The sequence below is a fragment of the Photinus pyralis genome, unplaced genomic scaffold, assembly GCF_008802855.1.
Source record: "Photinus pyralis isolate 1611_PpyrPB1 unplaced genomic scaffold, Ppyr1.3 Ppyr1.4_LG7, whole genome shotgun sequence".
In the NCBI taxonomy this organism is placed as follows: Eukaryota; Metazoa; Arthropoda; class Insecta; order Coleoptera; family Lampyridae; genus Photinus; species Photinus pyralis.
Window position 1 is genome coordinate 27,684,622 of NW_022170738.1, and position 17,880 is coordinate 27,702,501.

The following is a 17,880-nucleotide window of genomic DNA, read 5'->3' on the forward strand; positions in this document are numbered from 1 at the left end:
TTTAGTACTCGCTACTCCCTTTTCTGCCACCATCTTTCTTCCATTCGTCATTTTGGTTACTAACACCGTCCACCGTGTTGTTTTTTTGTTCATGTCTTAAAACTAGGGATTTTTTTTTCATTTGTGTGGATTGGTTTCTTTCTGGTGTTCTACTTTGATGTATTATCTAGGGTTACTATTCAAATTTCGGTAGTCGTGTTCAGATGCACTCGAACAAAGTTGTGGCAATTACTTTTAAAATGTACTAGTACCTAATTCAATTATATTTACCAGGTTTAACAATTACAATTACAAATTGCAAAGGTTGTTGTAATGAGGTTCCAATTACACGAGTATAATGATTTCAAATGATTGATATTGTGATTACAATGTAAGAATTAATGTGTTTCATTTCTGGAAATAATAATTCAATTAATTCTTAATCTAATTAAGTATATATCTCAATTAGTTGAAAGTAGGTAAATAACCACTACGTCTTCATTTCATTCAAGGAGAATCCCCCCCCCCCCCCACAGTCCTGCAAGGAACTATAAGACAAACACAACTCGTAAGTAAATATGTTTTCATGATTCTCTTAATGAGATACACAACAAGTGTCGTTGAACATAATTATAGTGGATAGAGTGGATTGATATAATACAGAATTTTGCTTCTGGAATATTTTTCTCCCTACCCCATAGGTATTTTCCTCCAGAATATTTGCCCTTGGTATATCCGCTCTTCGTTCTACAATATAATGCATGCAGTGTTGAACAATTGTAACCGATAACGATAAGGGATCGGGAACGAGGCCAGTAGTTGGGAAACTTTTCATTACAGTCCCCCCAATCCATCCCTCACTCCTTTTTTAATTTGGCTACTAGCAACGATAGGACCACTTACATATTACTGGGAACAAAAACGAGTTTTCTTGAAGTCAAATCTTCGGGCCAATAATCTTGAAGCGAATTGCGGGTGAATTTTCCGGCGGTGAATCTTCCAGAAGCGATTGTTGTGGTGTCGAATTATCGGAGAGCAAATTTTCAGAGGGCATGTTTCCTTGGGGGCGAATCTACATTAAACGCTCGTTTGGCATGAGTTTTAGTTCCATAGAATCCGAATGCCTTTTAGTGAATCTGCTCGTAAGTAACTGTTCGAAAGACGGGAACCAAAATAATATGAATTACAGTACCTTTTGTTCCTTTCTGCAGACGATGTTCACGTAGGTGAAAATTTGCCTCGTGAAGCTACTACTGGTGACGCTTCACAGCGTGTTTCTTAGTTCAAACCCGTTAACGTTTGGTTCATTTATTTAAAACTAGCAGTCCCAGTGACCTTTGTGCCGCGTTTTTTGCCCTACCCTGCTCCCGTAGGTACTTCGGAAAGTTCTTTCAGACTACAGCTTAAAACGTCTTCAAAGAAACCCACGATCTAAATGTCAAGTCTTTTCTCAACTGTTAAACATAAAAACTTGTTTTTTTCTTGTTCCCGTTCCCTTGGGAATTTCGGAAAGTGTTATACTAACTTACAAACGTTCGTGGGCCAACCATTCCCCAAAGTTTCATCGCAATCGGATGAGCGGTTTAGACAGTCATAAGAGACAGACAGACAAACATTAATTTAAAGTCTGCGGGAGCTGGTTCCGTGGTGCAATAATAGGATCAATTCATAGAATACGAATAATGAGTGTTGCGTGATCTTCTTATGCATTTGATATACAGTAGTTCGTTGTATAATTACCACACTCTACACATTGTAAATCCTTTGAAAACTTGTGTCTTAAGAGATGTCATTTCAGAATATGTTGAAGATTTGTTGCAAAATTGCAGTGTGCACACTTTAAATCTTTTGAAGTGATGCGAATATTTAAGAGGCAAGCTTTTTATTACTCACTACGTCATTTACAGTTGGTAAGAATTAAAACATTTGATTTGACGGTGGTTGCCACTAGCTCTCTCATCTTTTTCATTTTCTTTATATTCTTTTCGTGATTTTATCGATATTTCAATAGTTATTCTGCTATTTTGGTCGGAGATACTATCCTCCCTTGGAAAAAGTAGCTTCAACTCAGCCATATGAAAACAGATCGCTTAGTGACGGGCTGGGAATATCAATTTCTTGTTGAATGGAAATTTTAGTACAAAGTTGTCGGTATTAATTGGCAAACTTGCATCAGATTCTCGAAAGCATGGATAAAGATCTTGTGTGGCATTCTGTTAGTCTTTGATTTTGTTTTACTCCCATCAAAACAGTCAATATTTCTTCTTTCCTTTAGTCTCACCTCACGTCTTCAATTAAGTGGGTTCGCCCACTTTAAATTTCAACTTCATTCCCCGACAAATCTGACTCAAAGGTTTAAGGCAATATCTGTCTGAAAGTTCAAAGAAAATGACGTGGTCTAAATTATATTTTTACCTTCTCATGCATTATACCTGCTTATGGGCCTCGTGTTTCTGTCTCATTCTTTTAAAATCACAAATAAAGTTCTGGTACTATAGCAGCAATTTAAAGAAAACCTGATTTCCCTAAGGGCCTCGTCTTCCATTCAACATCAACTTAATTGGTAACAAAATATAAATTTTGTCACAACTGCGAGGTTTCTATTTCAGAACTACCCTTTCCAAAATATTTAGAACTCATAAAATCTGCGTAGTTAAAGCTCCCAATGCAGTGCAGGTGGGGCAGGACAATTCTCACCAAACCTCATACAACCTGCTCATGATAGACGCAGACTTCCATCACAGAGGAATGTTCAATGAATTTGAAAAAGGATAATGACAGTGACGAACATGAAAAAGTTTACTGACACTGACGCTAATAAACACATTATCTCACATTAAATAATGGAACTTCAAATGACTTCTACCAAGAGGAATTCCAGAAGGTAAAATGCACAGAAATTTGGTAACGGTCTGGTTTTCACTCAAACGTTCGTTAAACGCTCTCGCTCTTAGTAGTATAAAAAGTTTTTCTCGTTGCATAAAGCACTTAGATATAAAAAAGAGGGCAACTGATGTCGTTAACGAGTGCAAGAATCCAACACAGAACACTTGTACAGAAATGGGCATAGAAAAATGCCGCATTATATACGTTCTTTATTTACCATTCCTTAAATTCTGTTGCTTTGCTTGTTGTCGAACTGCCGAGCTAGCAGTTATTGTTAAAATGTTTGTATGCGTTGATACACTTCTCAAGGACCACTTTTCAGAAATCAGATGCAAAGTGATTCATTTGATTAATACATAATTTATATAAATTAATAAATTTTTTGCAACTGATCTATGTGTCCGGCAATTTTGCCATGACGTAAAATCAACATTTGTAAAACCCTAATAAACATACCTACCTAATACTAGTACTGCCACGCGAGAAGGCGAAAGATGACGCAACTCCACTCATATTCAATAATTACGCCACCTGGTGTGCCCCAAAGCCCTTCCCCAGTAGATATTCCGCTCTGGCCTCCTATTAGTTGGGTGGCCATAGTTAATAAATCGCAAGTCTAACGGCATTTAATGAGCCATTTTGGAAACGTGCGTTTATAAGGGTAAAAATGTCTGCTGAACCCGAATTCGGATGTTGCCAAGCTGATTTTTGGCTAATTTCAAAATGGCGGCCAAATATATAAATTTTTATGCCAGACGCATTTTACATAGTTTTTCGGATTGAGGTGTTAAAAAACATACAGGAGGCACAGAAAATTGCAAAACATATATTGGGTACATTACACAGACAACACGGTAACAATATAGAGATAATTCTGACGGCAAATGTATTACCTATATTTCGTTTAAAAATTTTAACGGAACTTAAATTTCTTCATCATTCTGCTCATTTTTTTTACGATTGAAGCAGTCGCCAAGACTCTTGTAGATATTTGTGCACTTTTAGTTCATAGCTATATTTATTTAAAGCCAAGTTTTTGGGAGGACTAGTCTGACCATTCGATTTTTCAGTGTCCCTTATCGCATTTGCGAGACAATACGTATGGTACAAAATGTCCCCGGCATCATGAGAAGATGCAACTCTACGCCCTTCTGTACCCTGTTTTTGAAAAATAAAATTTAATATTAATAATATATAAATTTTATATTTTATAAATTTAGACCTTTATCTACAAAATGTTCGGACTATTTTTTAAAAAAGTTTATAGCAACTGAATACCGGCTGTTTAAAGATTAGATATTTTGCACCGATTATTGCGCTAACCTGTTTTATTGCTTTACTCTCGATCAAGACGATTTATGGAAAAAGTAAACCGACAGTTTTCTAGATAAGTTACTTCTGAACATTACCCCAAAAAATGAAATCATATTTTTTGTAAATAAAGTCTGTATCTTGGCGGGCGGTAAATAAACAATTTGAGTGTAGCAAGTGGCGCCGCTGCACTGTGTCGGCGAGAACCGAGGGGTAAACCACCTAGTTAATTCGGTGTGCAAATAGTAGTTAATAATTAAATTAACTTTTAATGTAGTTAATATGTTCTGTAAATGCAGTTAATTTCAAGTTAATTCAGTTAATGTAATTTAATGTGGTTAATGCTAAGTTAATGTAATTAATTTACATTTAATGCCATTTAATACTACTCGAGATACTACTATAGGTAGTGGCTATAGCATGTGAAAAACCAAATTTTGAACCTGGTGTTAGATTTGCTTTTATTCCAAGTGCTTATGTATCAAATTTTATTTAAATACTTTCATAAATAAAAAAGTTTGCAACTCAAAAAGGGCACTGTGAATGTAGAATTGATTAGGCCCAACTTTTGCCATTGCGTATTATATGGCTAAAACTATGCCCTCGCCTATGCCCATATTGAATTTCATGCAATTCGGTTTATAACTAACGGAGATGTCAAAAGGGTCTTCTTTATTATCCAAATGCAAAATTTCATCATAATCGGCGGTCCATTCGTTTTCGAGGTATCGTGCTAATGAACCGATCTCGGAACAGATGGACAGGCACCGCAAAATTATAAACTCTCTATGTCCTAAGCGATCGTCAATAATTTGAAAATGTTGGTTATTTAAAATATTTTTGCTATAGTGTTTTATAAAGAATTTAATAACCTGTCATATTATGTAATAATACACAAGGTGTTCCATATCAAAGTCACATTTTTTTTATCATCTGAAAAATGCGATGTAGTTTTGTTTTTTTAATTGCAGATTTGAATTCATTGGAAAAAATACGCAATTTTTATATATATATATTTATATATATAGTTGGAAAAAACCTAAATACTTATTATTAAAAAGCACAAAATTTAATAACAAACAAAATTTGTGGAGGAAAATGTAAAACGCTAATTTAATTAATTCACAGCTTTTTTGGGACACCCTATACCTATATCACCACATGATATATTTTCCTACATTTTCCGAACTAGCTATGAAGTTAATTAACCAACTCTTACGTATATATTAAGTAATAAATTATGGAAAACAATTTAATACTAAATAGTACACAATACAATAGATAGTGGCGCCATCGTGCTGTATTTGTGAACTAGTGCAAAATTCGGCCTGGCAACATCCAGAATCGGGTTCAGCATATTTTTTTACATCTAAAAAACCATGTGGCCAAAATGGCTCATAAAATGCCGTTAGAACTAAGAAACAGAGTCGTTTTTCGATTTGACCACTTAACTATACAGGGTGTTTTTTTGGGAGCTTTAGTTAAAAGTTTCTGGGAAAGTAAAATAGGTAGGATTTTGAAAATTTGTACTTAGGAGTTACTCTGAAGGCCGAATCGATGTAAAATATTTTCAAAATGGCCGCACTTCCGGAAACACCGGAAGTAGATAGTAACTTCGTTATTTTAAATGGCAACCCCTATTTTTTATTGCATTTTTGGATTCTACGTGAAATTTCAGTTCTTTTGATACACATATGTCATATCTGCCATTTATGGTTTTTAAGTTATTTTGACTTTAAGAAAAAAAAATGGCGGATGCAGATGGTACCTTGATAATTGATTACTTGAAAAAGGTTATAGTCATGGCAACCCATTTTTATCATTGCATAGAGAATGAATATGGCTTTCTTTTACTGTACTTAAAACAAAGTTAAGTTGCGTACAACCGCACCTATGGAGATCCAAATTTAAGAAACTTCAAAGTCTATAAACTCAGTTTTTTTAAATGGAATGACCCTGTTCTTAATATTGCATGAGATAGAGAATCGAAATTGGCATATTTTGATATTACATGTTCCTATAGCTATCTTTAACAGTTTCTGATTTATTTCCATTTCATTGGATTGATCTCGGAATTGATGCCATTTTTTTTCGCATTTTCTTTTTAGTAGTTGGCCATGATTTTATAACAATCGAATTTTAAACAAATCAAGGAATGGATTCTTTAATACCACTGATTCTAGTTCTAGTCTAAATAATTCATTAATAAATAACTCATTTAATAGGATATAGGACAGAAAATTTTTGAAAAATCTAAACAGAGTCGTTCAACTGAATTTCTTAAACAACGTATAAGTCTGGAAATTAAGAGAGGTAATGCGATATCTGTTCTAGCAACAATTCCATACCAAAAATGTTTCAACAAAGTTTTTTATATTTTGCATTGAATTTATTTTGTTAATCTTGCATTTGCAATTCAATTCACTTTGTTAAATATTCTCTTGTAGAGCTTTGTATCACTTCTGCTTCAACGGTTTGTAGTGCATTAGGATTCTGCCCATTTCACCATAAATAACAATTAAATTCCAAAATAGGTGAAACCACTGCGAGTCATTTTTCGATTTTTGAAAAACTTATGTTAACCTATAACAGTGGGTGATGGATTAGTGTCACTAGATTTGTTTAAAATTCAATTGTTATAGAATCATGGCCGACTACTAAAAAGAAAATCCTAAAAAAATAGTGTCAATTCAATAAAATGGGAATAAGTCAGAAACTGTTAAAGATAGCTATAGGAACATGTATTGTCAAAATATGCCCATTTCGATTCTCTATCTCATGGAATAGTAAGAACATGGTCATTCCATTAAAAAAAAACTGAGTTTTTAGTCTTTGAAGTTTCATAAATTTGGATATCCATAGGGGCGGTCGTACGCAACTTAACTTTTTTTTAAGTGCACTAAAAGAAAGCCCTATTCATTCTCTATGCACTGATAAAAATAGGTTGCCATGACTACAACCGTTTTCAAGTAATCAATTATCAAGGTACCATCTGCATCCGCCATTTTTTTTCTTAAAGTCAAAATAACTTAAAAACCATAAATGGTAGATACGACATATGGGTATCAAAAGAAGTGAAATTTCACGTAGAATCCAAAAATGCAATAAAAAATAGGGGTTGCCATTTAAAATAACGAAGTTACTATCTACTTCCGGTGTTTCCGGAAGTGCGGCCATTTCAAATATATTTTACATCGATTCGGCCTTCAGAGTAACTCCTAAGTACAAATTTTCAAAAACCTACCTATTTTACTTTCCCAGAAACTTTTAACTAAAGCTCCCAAAAAAACACCCTGTATGTACCGGTACCAGTTCATAAGATTAACATGTTTGACGGTTCAATAACGCTCTTCGTTGAAAATGTCCCAAAGAATTTGTACAAATTTCTTGTTTCTTGTTTCACCAACAGATTGATACCAATAGATTCTTTTTTTCACTACTAGCGTCTGATGACATGATTATTAACCTTTTTTCCACTTGTAAAGTAGGCTTTCTCGGCATTTGTTCAAAGTGGTTAATAATTTTTTATTATTAACTAGTAGTCAATAATGAGAACTGTCACGCTGTCACTTTTAGAAAACACAACCCGAAATTTCGCTCAATGAACGTTTAGACAAGTTCTCTAAAACGAATAATTGCCACCATTCGCAATTTCCAGAGAAATTACATACCTAAAATTATCACATTTTGAAAAAATTCGAACGAAATTACTCTTTGAAAAATCTCAATGACAGAACAAAATACGGCCTGTTTGACTTGTACTTCCACGTACTTGATTGACATGTTAAATTAAGAAACAAACAATTCTGTCCAACCGTTAACTCTCTTATCAATATAATATGTTAATTTAGAGGATTTCAAGTGCTAGTAGTGAAAAAAATAGTATATATACCACGGTAGAGAAGTCTATTATTGCCTTCGCACCTTACACCCCTCGGCGCAAGCGCCTCGAGATGTAATCTTGGTGCTCAGGCAATAATAGTGGACTTCTCTACCTTGATATATAATGTACTATTATCGTGAGCTTTAAAATTTGAACTGAGAAGGGCTACAATTAGTAATGGTGTACGTATTTGTATATTGTTGCTATTACTGTCGACATGTCTGATCACATTAACCATGAGCGGATGAGAGGTATCGTCGGTATTATGTTTAAGATGTCATCACGATTGCGTCCTCAGTGCAAGGTATGAAAGGGCGCTCTGTAAATGTCAATTGTACCGACGGCTAGCTCAAAAATCCAAGGCATCCACCTCCACCAATTATTCCAACAGGGCTTCCTGCTGATAAGAAACAAAAAAACAACAAACCTGCGATGTTTCAAATCTGGTAAACCTACCTCCTTTACATAAGTTGCAACGGCGGATTGATTAGTGGACGTTTACTGCATCCAACGTCTCTCTACAGTGGAAATATTCTTTCCCCGCCCCCACACAGGGTTCAACAAATAAAAAGAAAAGATAAACTTCCAGATTTAACTTTTTTTAAATGTGTACGCTAAGTCAACGACCGTTACTTCCTGTTTACTCTTCTAGCTTACTACAGCGTGTATTATCCTACAAGAGAGAATTACTCACCAGCTTTTGACTGTTGAGATCCTGTATTTTACAACTTACTTTTCACGTGAAACAAACAGTAGCTCGTCACATCAGTTGCTCATTTGATTGGTTACTTTAACTGACATCAACACAAAATGTAACTTATAAACATACGAACTAAATAAAAACAATGACATAAAAGTAAACAAAATCGGTATAAAATTTGCATACACGTCACAGTATCAGGTAGGTATGCAAAAAAGTACACTGACTTATGGTGTGGAACAATCTGCCGGAATTTACTTTTAGTATTAATAGTTTGCATTTGACGTGCTGTTGATTTGTTTGTTTATTTCATTACTATAAAGTATAAACAAAAGGTCAGACCTTGTAATCTTTTGGCGTAAAAACAAATGCAGGCTTTGAGCAATATAAAACAAGTTAAACAAGCTACGTGTCTTGCATATTGCGGCACCGCTTTGCTGCGTTTCCCCGAAATTTGACCAAGACGGGAGGAGCACATAAGTTAGTCATTGTGCACCATGGCAATGCGTTTTACCGTTTCCAATACGAAATCATTAATGCAGATTTTGCTCTACCAAATTAACCAAAAAGGGAGTATGACAGGAAGAGTATAAAATCTAATTCCTGTGCATCAAGTCAATGTGTTTTTCCATTTTACTAACGAAATTGGTGCTAATCTGAAACATTTTGCCAAAATTTGGGTAACATTTCACGTGCGGGATCACGGGGGTCTATAAAACGAGACATCAACGACTTTCCGGTACCGAGATCTTGTTCCTCACACGAATGAACAAACGGAAGTATACATTGCTTAGAAGTTTTACCTAAATTATGCAACCCAGATCCATTTCATTAGAAAAGAGTGTTGCCATTTTATACAGAGTGGTGCATTAAAAACGAAACAACGCTATTTTTGGGTTGTTGATTTTCGAATAAAGCGCATCTTTTGAGATATTACGCAGCCACTAATATTTGTGCTTAATTAAAATATTAAATGGCGGGCGAAACCCTTTATTTGCTACGTTTTTAAAGTCGATTATTTAATCTAATCTAATTTACTACAATATAATACGAAAAACGTATTTGTTGACCAAATAGTTTTCACAATACATCTTTTGAGTTTTGAGAGGTCATTTTTCAAGAAAATAACAACGAAAAACAGTGTTGAGAAAACAATTGAAAAATTGAAATATTTAAACATTAAAGTAAAACAAATAATAATATATTAATAAAACAAGTTTATAATCATGTCTTAAAGCACTTGCAACGTTGCGCGTTTGTTATAGGATTTTTTATTACGCCTGCAATATCATTTAAAAATAAGGGTAATAAAAGCAGACTGACGTTATACTCGAATTAATTTTTGATTAAGTGGGCTGGTTATTCGTAATTCCATGGAATTGTCACTTGAGGTTTGCTTATAAGAATCGCCGTTTTCGTAAATAAAAGGACTTCGGTTGAAAAAGACCGTACATTCAATGGCTTGTTGCAGAAGCACAAGAAAATATGTTACCTGCCAAATCCAAACGCAAAAGCCTATTATAAAGAGTATGAAAACTTATTGGCGTGGATGAGTAGGTAACATTTTTCACACAAACTGCGTCGATAATACTGGCAATATATAAAGGAAATGTCAAAATTATTTAAATTTTCTACTCATTGGTGAATTAATACAAAACTGTTTTAAACGGCGATTCTGATGCGGGTATAATTAGCAATAATTTTTACGGTTAAGTTCTAGAATTGCTTTTACTATCTTGAAAATGTTCAGTTAAACTTGGTCGGTTTCTCCGCAAGCAACTTCTGTAGCAGGTTCCTTCATATCTTCTGTGAGCTCCCCCAACATCTCGACATCCCGCATTGCCGCCTTGAGAGTAGGAACCTTCTTTAAATTAGGCGTCGCCCACTCTGCATACTCTGCAGTGTGAAGGCTAAAAATTACTTCAATTTTTCCTTGCATGATATGTTGATATAGTTAGCCGTTAGTCACTAAACCCAAAAAAAGGTTAAATAATGTATTTCCAGATTTAACTTTGCTTTATTTGGAATATTAAATACGACATAGTAAGCAGTTATGAATGAATTTGTGGCAACTGAGTGTTTAGTCTTCGAATGATGATTTTTTTTGTCAAACTCAATATAATACATCTCTGTTATCTCTGTTACTTTTTACATTCGGGTCCATCTTTTGGCAGTACTTATAATCAGCAAAACGTAATAGTTGGGCACTACCCTATACAAATTAGGAATAGCATAAGACCAAATGGATCCTTGCGGTGCACCATTTATCAGCAAAAGTGAGAAAGATTGGCTGATTGTGAACTATTTTTCATATCTTAACGAAAGACCAAAATTGAGCTGGTATAAAAAGGGGCTGGCATTTTTTTGCGGTCACAGGTATTTTGTGATGTAGTAATCGTAGAATGAATTTCACACGCTATCGTTTAAAATGGCGATCACATACTGAAAATTGCACATTCTGCTCTCCAAATAATTGGATGCTATTTAAAATAATAAGCTGAGTAACTATCTAACTATGTCATCTTAATATTTTGTGGGCGGCTATGCAATAAAGTAAAAGTTACTACATTTTAAAACACGCATAATTTTAATTGGCATGCAACACTATTAAGAATCTCTATGTCTTCTTAAATGTTTTATGGAAATTTTTATGTTCTAAAATATGAATAAGAAGGACCAGGTGTCAACAGGTGAGCAGTATAATACTGCGCTCTTGCATCTTTTCTTCGACATTTTTTACATTCCAGATTCGTGTTTCATCTTTCTAATGGCTATAACAGAATGAACTTAAAATTCATTGTAGAAGTTATTTTGGAAACCATCGAACCTAAATATCGCACCTGAACCAATCGGAAATTGTCTCGGAAATTGTTTAAATCGTTTTCGAAACATACACACAGTGAGAATGAATAAGTCCAATTCTAATGGCCAGGTAACGAAGACCCGAAAATAAGCATGTTGCCCTTATATTATTAGGACTTTGGTAGCCTAAACAAAACGACCGTATTAGAAAACTCATTGCCGCAATAAAAGAAATGTACCACGTGGGTAAATTTAACATAATTAAATAGTGACCAAATGCCCCTAAATAAGGGAGGCGCCGATCTTTGGTAATTGCTTCTATAAAATTCGTAAATGAAATATCTAGAAAATGTTGTTTTTATCGCCCTGTATTTTGTGCGAATGGGATAACAAAAATCTTGAATGATCATTATATTTCAATCAATATAAAGATGTTCAAAATGTTGCCATTAGATACATGGTGAGCAATTTTTTTCCTGTAACATAGGCACGGTTTCGGCGGCTGCACCGCCTCACCTCCCTCAAATACGTGATGGGCCGTTACGCCTGCTCGTCTTCTATCCTTTTCCTAACGATATTAGATACATATTTGCAATCAAATGTGTGACATTCGTTAAGCTTGCCGTGAAGTTAGGGATGTTAGAGGACAATTTTTTTATATAACCTCCGCTCAAACCCATCTAGATCTGCATATTGTGGGAACCCTGTGCTCCTGTGCAAAATTCGCATCAAAGGCTTGAACCTCTACATTGCAACATTTTTACATTTTCTCTACTGCGAGTACTGGTTACATTTTAGCGACTTAATTTATTACCAAGCAGCTTGTGGTCTACAGAATCGAATGCATTCTTCAAGTCAAGTTCCACACTTTCAAAACCAAAAGATTGTATGAGGTCAACTAACAAAGATGGACCCATTATGAAACGCTGCTAATTTAGCTGCCCTTATTGCGACAGAAAGCGCGTGGGCCTATTGGTTTTAGTGGAGATTGAATAAATGAAAGAAAAAGCAGAAATTTTACTTACATATATTCTGTATACGGTTATTAAAACACTACTCTGATAACAACGGTTTTTACAATTAGATCTGTTATTCTAGGAAACATTGCCATAACTATCATTGTTCCGCAAAGGTGCAGTTGCAGATTACCTAAACATTTCCGATGTAATTAAGATCGCGGTACGTCCATGAAAATAGATTTTGAAGCCCATCTTCAATTTCTTAATTTTTTGTAACGGTTACCTTTCTTAGAGCTGTCCTAATAAACACAGAGTAGGTAAAAGTGGAACGTAACTAGTGCAGTATGCAACTATTATATCCGTTGCTGATGTTATTGGAACACAATTTGTCTAAATGCAACACTTGAAAGACTCATGTTGCTGAAACTGGTCCATCCAAGCATCAATGTTAACAAAATTTTTCTTTGCTGTTTCAGGAAATGGCCAGTTTGGTACGCCTAGCGTTAGATAGCTACGTAGGAATAGTCGATAGAATTAGTGGTAAGTATATTCAACAATAATTTTTAAATAAACAATCATTGCATAACAGAAAAATACATAATTTTTATTTTCTCTTTTTTTACTCGAAAAACTAATTACGGAGGTTAGTGTATAATAATTCGATGGAATGGATCATATGGATCCTATTATTTCATAATTTTGCATGTGCTGGTAGTTTGAACAAAGTGAGAGGGGTTAAACGAAATTATTCTGTGTATAAAAATTTGGGTCATAAGTACCAATGCGGCGCATTATATGTTTTCGCTTTTGATATTTTAGCAACAACATAACAACCTTGCCGAGAGGACAGTTACCAAATGTGAAGCAGTTTGAATAAATTAAATCTTTGCGTTCATAATTACCATACTACAACAATAATCTTGCTACACTGCTTAGTCCATTGAAAAGTTACATTTGGGGTTGCGTTTGTCAGAGGACGCAATTTTATTTTTTAGATATCAACGGGGGGTTAGTCTAAAGTTAAATCCAAGTTTGTGGGGTTGCAGCCCTTGTCCCGCGGCCGCCATCTTGAAAAAAGGGGTGCAAATGGTTTTTATGGTTTATCTGACAAACTATAGGTCTCACAAAAAATTTGTTCAGACATTTTTGAATGAGAATAAAATTGTCTACAACTTTGGTCCAGTCGTATAACCAAAAGTAACAAAGTTAAACGAAAATTGATGAACTTTTGTAAAAAAAATTCAATTGGGCGTTATAACTTTTTTTATGGTCATTTTACAAAAAAATAACCTCAGATCATTTTTTTAGAGGGGTTTTCAAGGAATATTTTTTATTACAAACTTTTTCAATTTTATTCATTAATTAAGTTTTTACAGCGCTACGAAACGAATACAATAAATTCTCTAGATTCATGAAATCAGAGTGTTCATTTTCGATAATACTGTGCAGGGATAAAAGATAGTAACCGTGTGGGGATAAAAGAACATCTACGTATTAGTGTTGTCTTTACGAGACGGCTACTCAGAAGACCCCGATGTCTTGGTTGCGTTTGCGTCGCACGAAGAAACATCAGTCGACAGAAACAGAAGTACAATTCGATAAGAACACCGTACCGACGTTATCACATGAGAAATTTCTTGGCAATGAGAAGAACAAGGCTAATTTCATTGTACTTCTCAAAAATTCATTCTCAGAGGTGGGTTTCACTGTCGACCAAGTACAATCAGATGCAGACACCCTCATCGTTCGTTCTGCTTTTGCTGCATCCCAATCGTTTGCCTCAGTTACTATTGTAGCTGAAGATATCGACATACTTGTGTTGCTCACGGCTTTTGGAACAAAGAAATATGTTTTTTAAACCGTGAAAAGGACGTACAGCAATTGTATTCTCCGTCAGGTTTTATGCACAAAAACGTCATTGCGGATAATTTGCTGTTTCTTCATGCTTTTTCAGGACGTAACACATCAGCAGCTTACAACATTGGCAAACTAAAATTTCTCATAACCCTGGAGAAACATCCAGAGTTAGCAAGTGGAATAGCGTTGTTCCTCAGTAAGAGAATCGATCTTGCTCTGCTCACTGTCATTGGTGAACATTTTTTCCTTTTATATGGTGGCAATAAAGATGATGATTTTTTTAACAGCGATACAAACGATTCGCTAAATCAGCGACAACGAGTAGGTACATTTATCTCGTCTTCAATTCCAACGCAGCCTGGTCCATCAAAAAGGCTAAGGAAACAGTAATTATGTCATTTAGAACATTAGAAAGGTACGTTAAAATCATTAATATTTATGTATAGTTTAACACTGAAGCGCTATAAAATCTTAATGAATGAATAAAATCGAAAAAGTTTGTAATGAAAATTATTCCTTGAAAACTCCTCTATAAAAATGGCCTGATGTCATTTTTTTGTAAAATGACCAGAAAAAAAGTTATAACGACCAATTGAAAATTTTTTACAAAATGTTCATCAATTTTCGTCTAGATTTTCGTTTATAACTTTGGTACTTTTGGTTATACGACTAAAATTTACTGAACCAAAGTTGTAGAGAATTATTTTTATTCAAAAATGTCTGAACAAATTTTTTGTGAGACCAATAGTTTGTCAGATAAACCATAAAAACCATTTGCACCCATTTTGTCAAGATGGCGGCCGCGGGACAAGGGCTACAACCCCACAAACTTGGATTTAACTATAGACTAACCCCTCCTTGATATCTAAAAAATAAAATTGCGTCTTCTGACAAACGCACACTAAGCCCAAAAAAATGTAACATTTCAATGGACTAGCTAGCTAATTTACCACTTTGTTCTCTCTGTCAATTAATTATGTATTGTTTTACTTACAGACCCCCGCACAACAGATTGGCCCTTAATGCACAGTCCAGTACCAACACTTTTAATGGTGGTGACATACTTGTACGCAGTCATAATACTAGGGCCAAGAATCATGAGGGATCGGAAACCTTTTAAATTAAGAGAAATTTTAATAGTTTACAACGGATTTCAAGTATTATTTAGTATATTCATGTTATACGAGGTAAGTTTACTGAACCAATCTTTCATTTGCAATCTTTCATTTGTAACCTTGATCATGGAACGTAAAGTTGCACAACGTTCATATAATAGGTATCGCGTTTGTAACACATGCCGTTAATGGTATAACCGGTACCATTTCTTCCGGGTACGCTTTCACCTCAAGGACGTTCATTGAATTGCACATAGACCTTGCTAGTTGCTTGAGTTCAAGGATAGGTGGTTGGTTAACCATGTTTTTTTGCAGCATTTGATGAGCGGGTGGTTTTTCGACTACAGTTACAAATGCGAGCCTGTCGATTACTCCTACGGGCAAAAGGCGATAAGAGTAAGTTAAAGTGACAGTAATCGTTGATCTCTAAAGATTCCGTTGCAGATGGCCAATTTGTGCTGGTGGTACTACATTTCGAAGTTGACAGAATTTGCGGATACCATTTTCTTTGTAATGCGAAAGAAGGAGAGCCAAGTCACACTCTTACATGTATATCATCACAGCTTGACGCCTTTAGAAACTTGGATTTTAGTTAAATTTATAGCAGGTGAGAATTAATTACCTTGTCATAGGCAAGAATGCGTCGTAAACCACTCAGCGATATATCTTTCCTTATTTGAGTTTTCCATTATTAAAGCATTAGCACAAAGTGACTAAGATATTTCCTTCAGCGCGCAAACTGCCATCCGTTAAAGAGACATAGTTTACTAGTAGTCCTACCTTAAATCATTGCTCAACGTCACACGTACTTAATATTTAGGTTAATATTGTACCTACACTGTGAACTGGTTAGAAAGTAAAATTGCATTATATTAACCGTCTCCAAATTGAAAAACTGTGTTATAGTAAAACTGTTCTGCAATATTAGATTTTTTACAGGTGGTCACGGAACCTTCTCTAACTTAATCAACAATTTGGTACACGTCGTCATGTACTTTTATTACATGGTATCGGCAATGGGCCCCGAGTACCAGAAGTACCTGTGGTGGAAAAAGCACCTCACCAGCTTACAACTGGTAATAATCATGCTCTAATAGCATACGATCTTAACGCTAAACGTTTTAGGTACAATTCACGATGGTATTTGTGCATTCGGCGCAATTATTCTGGGTCGATTGCGGGTACCCAACAATAATTGGCGTTTTACTTCTGCTACACTCGACCATGTTCATTCTGCTATTTTCAAATTTCTACTACCAAACGTACCTCGCGTCCCAACAAAGAAGAATCAAACGGGAATAATTTATTTATTTAAAATCGTATTTTATTGTAAAGACTATTTTATAACCTAGTCATAATCCATAAATGTTTACATTAATAAGTAGGATAAGAACAATTGAATTGTTCTATGAAATAAGTGTCTTGCTCAATGTAGTCGTTTTTTATACTGTTGTGAATATAATTAATTTATAAACTTTTTGTACATGAGTTAATATTTAAGCCACTCAAATCAGGTGGTTCTAGTTGATATTTAGCATTTTATTGAAATAAAATACTCGCACTCCGTTTTGAAAGATCTTTTCGTAATAATGTCCTCGACCTCCTTTGGAAATTTCGACAATTTGTGTGAGGAGCCGTTTGTAGCAACCTTCATGAATATTGAAGTGCAATTACGTTGTCAAAACATCGCAAAGGGTGAACACTGAGGATAAGCTAATAAAACTGTCATAAACGGCAAACTGTCGAAAGGTTAAGTTAATTCATTGTCAATAGAATAAAAACAATTATTTTATGTAAACAATAATTTTATTTCCATTACATGCGATGTACCGTGTACACTTTCATTATTACATTATCATTATTATACCTGTTTCCGGGATAATGCCATTAAAGTGTTGCAATGCTTGATTTAAGCTTATACCATAGACCAATGCTTATACCAAACCTGACCCAGATCGCAGTAATAGAAAATAATTAATGTTAGGAAAGTATGCTTAGGTCAGTACCTACTGTAATAGCAGCAGTTTTAAACTCATCTTTAATCCTTTAATTTCAATTATTTTCGTCTATCTGTCATTATTCAAATTTCCTCTCTATTTCCCTTTCTTTAAGGCGCGACTATACAACATATCAGAATGGTTTTACACATTTTGCAACCGCACAGGGACCAACCCAAAGTTGCAATCGTGGATTTAAACCTGATCTCGATGAAACCGGTATGTGTAGATTTTTCAAGACGAAAATAACGAACACAAGGCTAATTTTAGACAATTAAAAAATTGCTTGTCTGGGCTGAATTTTTCATACCAATAACACCTTTTGATGGAAGTTGGTTAAGAAATGATATCTTGTACATGTGTATGCTTGGAGAAAAAATAGTTTTAAAAC

The 17,880-nt window shown here is 34.7% G+C and overlaps 1 protein-coding gene and 1 long non-coding RNA gene across 3 annotated transcripts in view; one reads left to right on the forward strand and one right to left on the reverse strand.

Annotated features, from left to right (window-relative positions):
- Window positions 1–17,058, forward strand: part of LOC116176297 (elongation of very long chain fatty acids protein AAEL008004) — a 32,799-nt gene extending 15,741 nt beyond the window's left edge. Inside the window, exons 2-7 of the mRNA XM_031494790.1 lie at window positions 12,997–13,060; window positions 15,374–15,564; window positions 15,808–15,888; window positions 15,937–16,099; window positions 16,432–16,568; window positions 16,618–17,058. Coding sequence (XP_031350650.1) covers window positions 12,997–13,060; window positions 15,374–15,564; window positions 15,808–15,888; window positions 15,937–16,099; window positions 16,432–16,568; window positions 16,618–16,794 — 813 coding nt within the window. The 3' untranslated portion in view covers window positions 16,795–17,058. The remainder of the gene's footprint in view (window positions 1–12,996; window positions 13,061–15,373; window positions 15,565–15,807; window positions 15,889–15,936; window positions 16,100–16,431; window positions 16,569–16,617) is intronic.
- On the reverse strand, window positions 8,177–8,952 carry LOC116176306. 2 transcript variants are annotated; one of them, XR_004146425.1, is made up of 3 exons: window positions 8,793–8,952; window positions 8,516–8,732; window positions 8,177–8,456 (listed from the first exon to the last, which is right to left on the reverse strand). It is a non-coding gene; the product is annotated as an uncharacterized LOC116176306 (long non-coding RNA). The 2 variants fall into 2 exon arrangements; XR_004146424.1 differs by having other exon boundaries at window positions 8,177–8,459.
- Window positions 17,059–17,880: the final 822 nt, after the last annotated feature.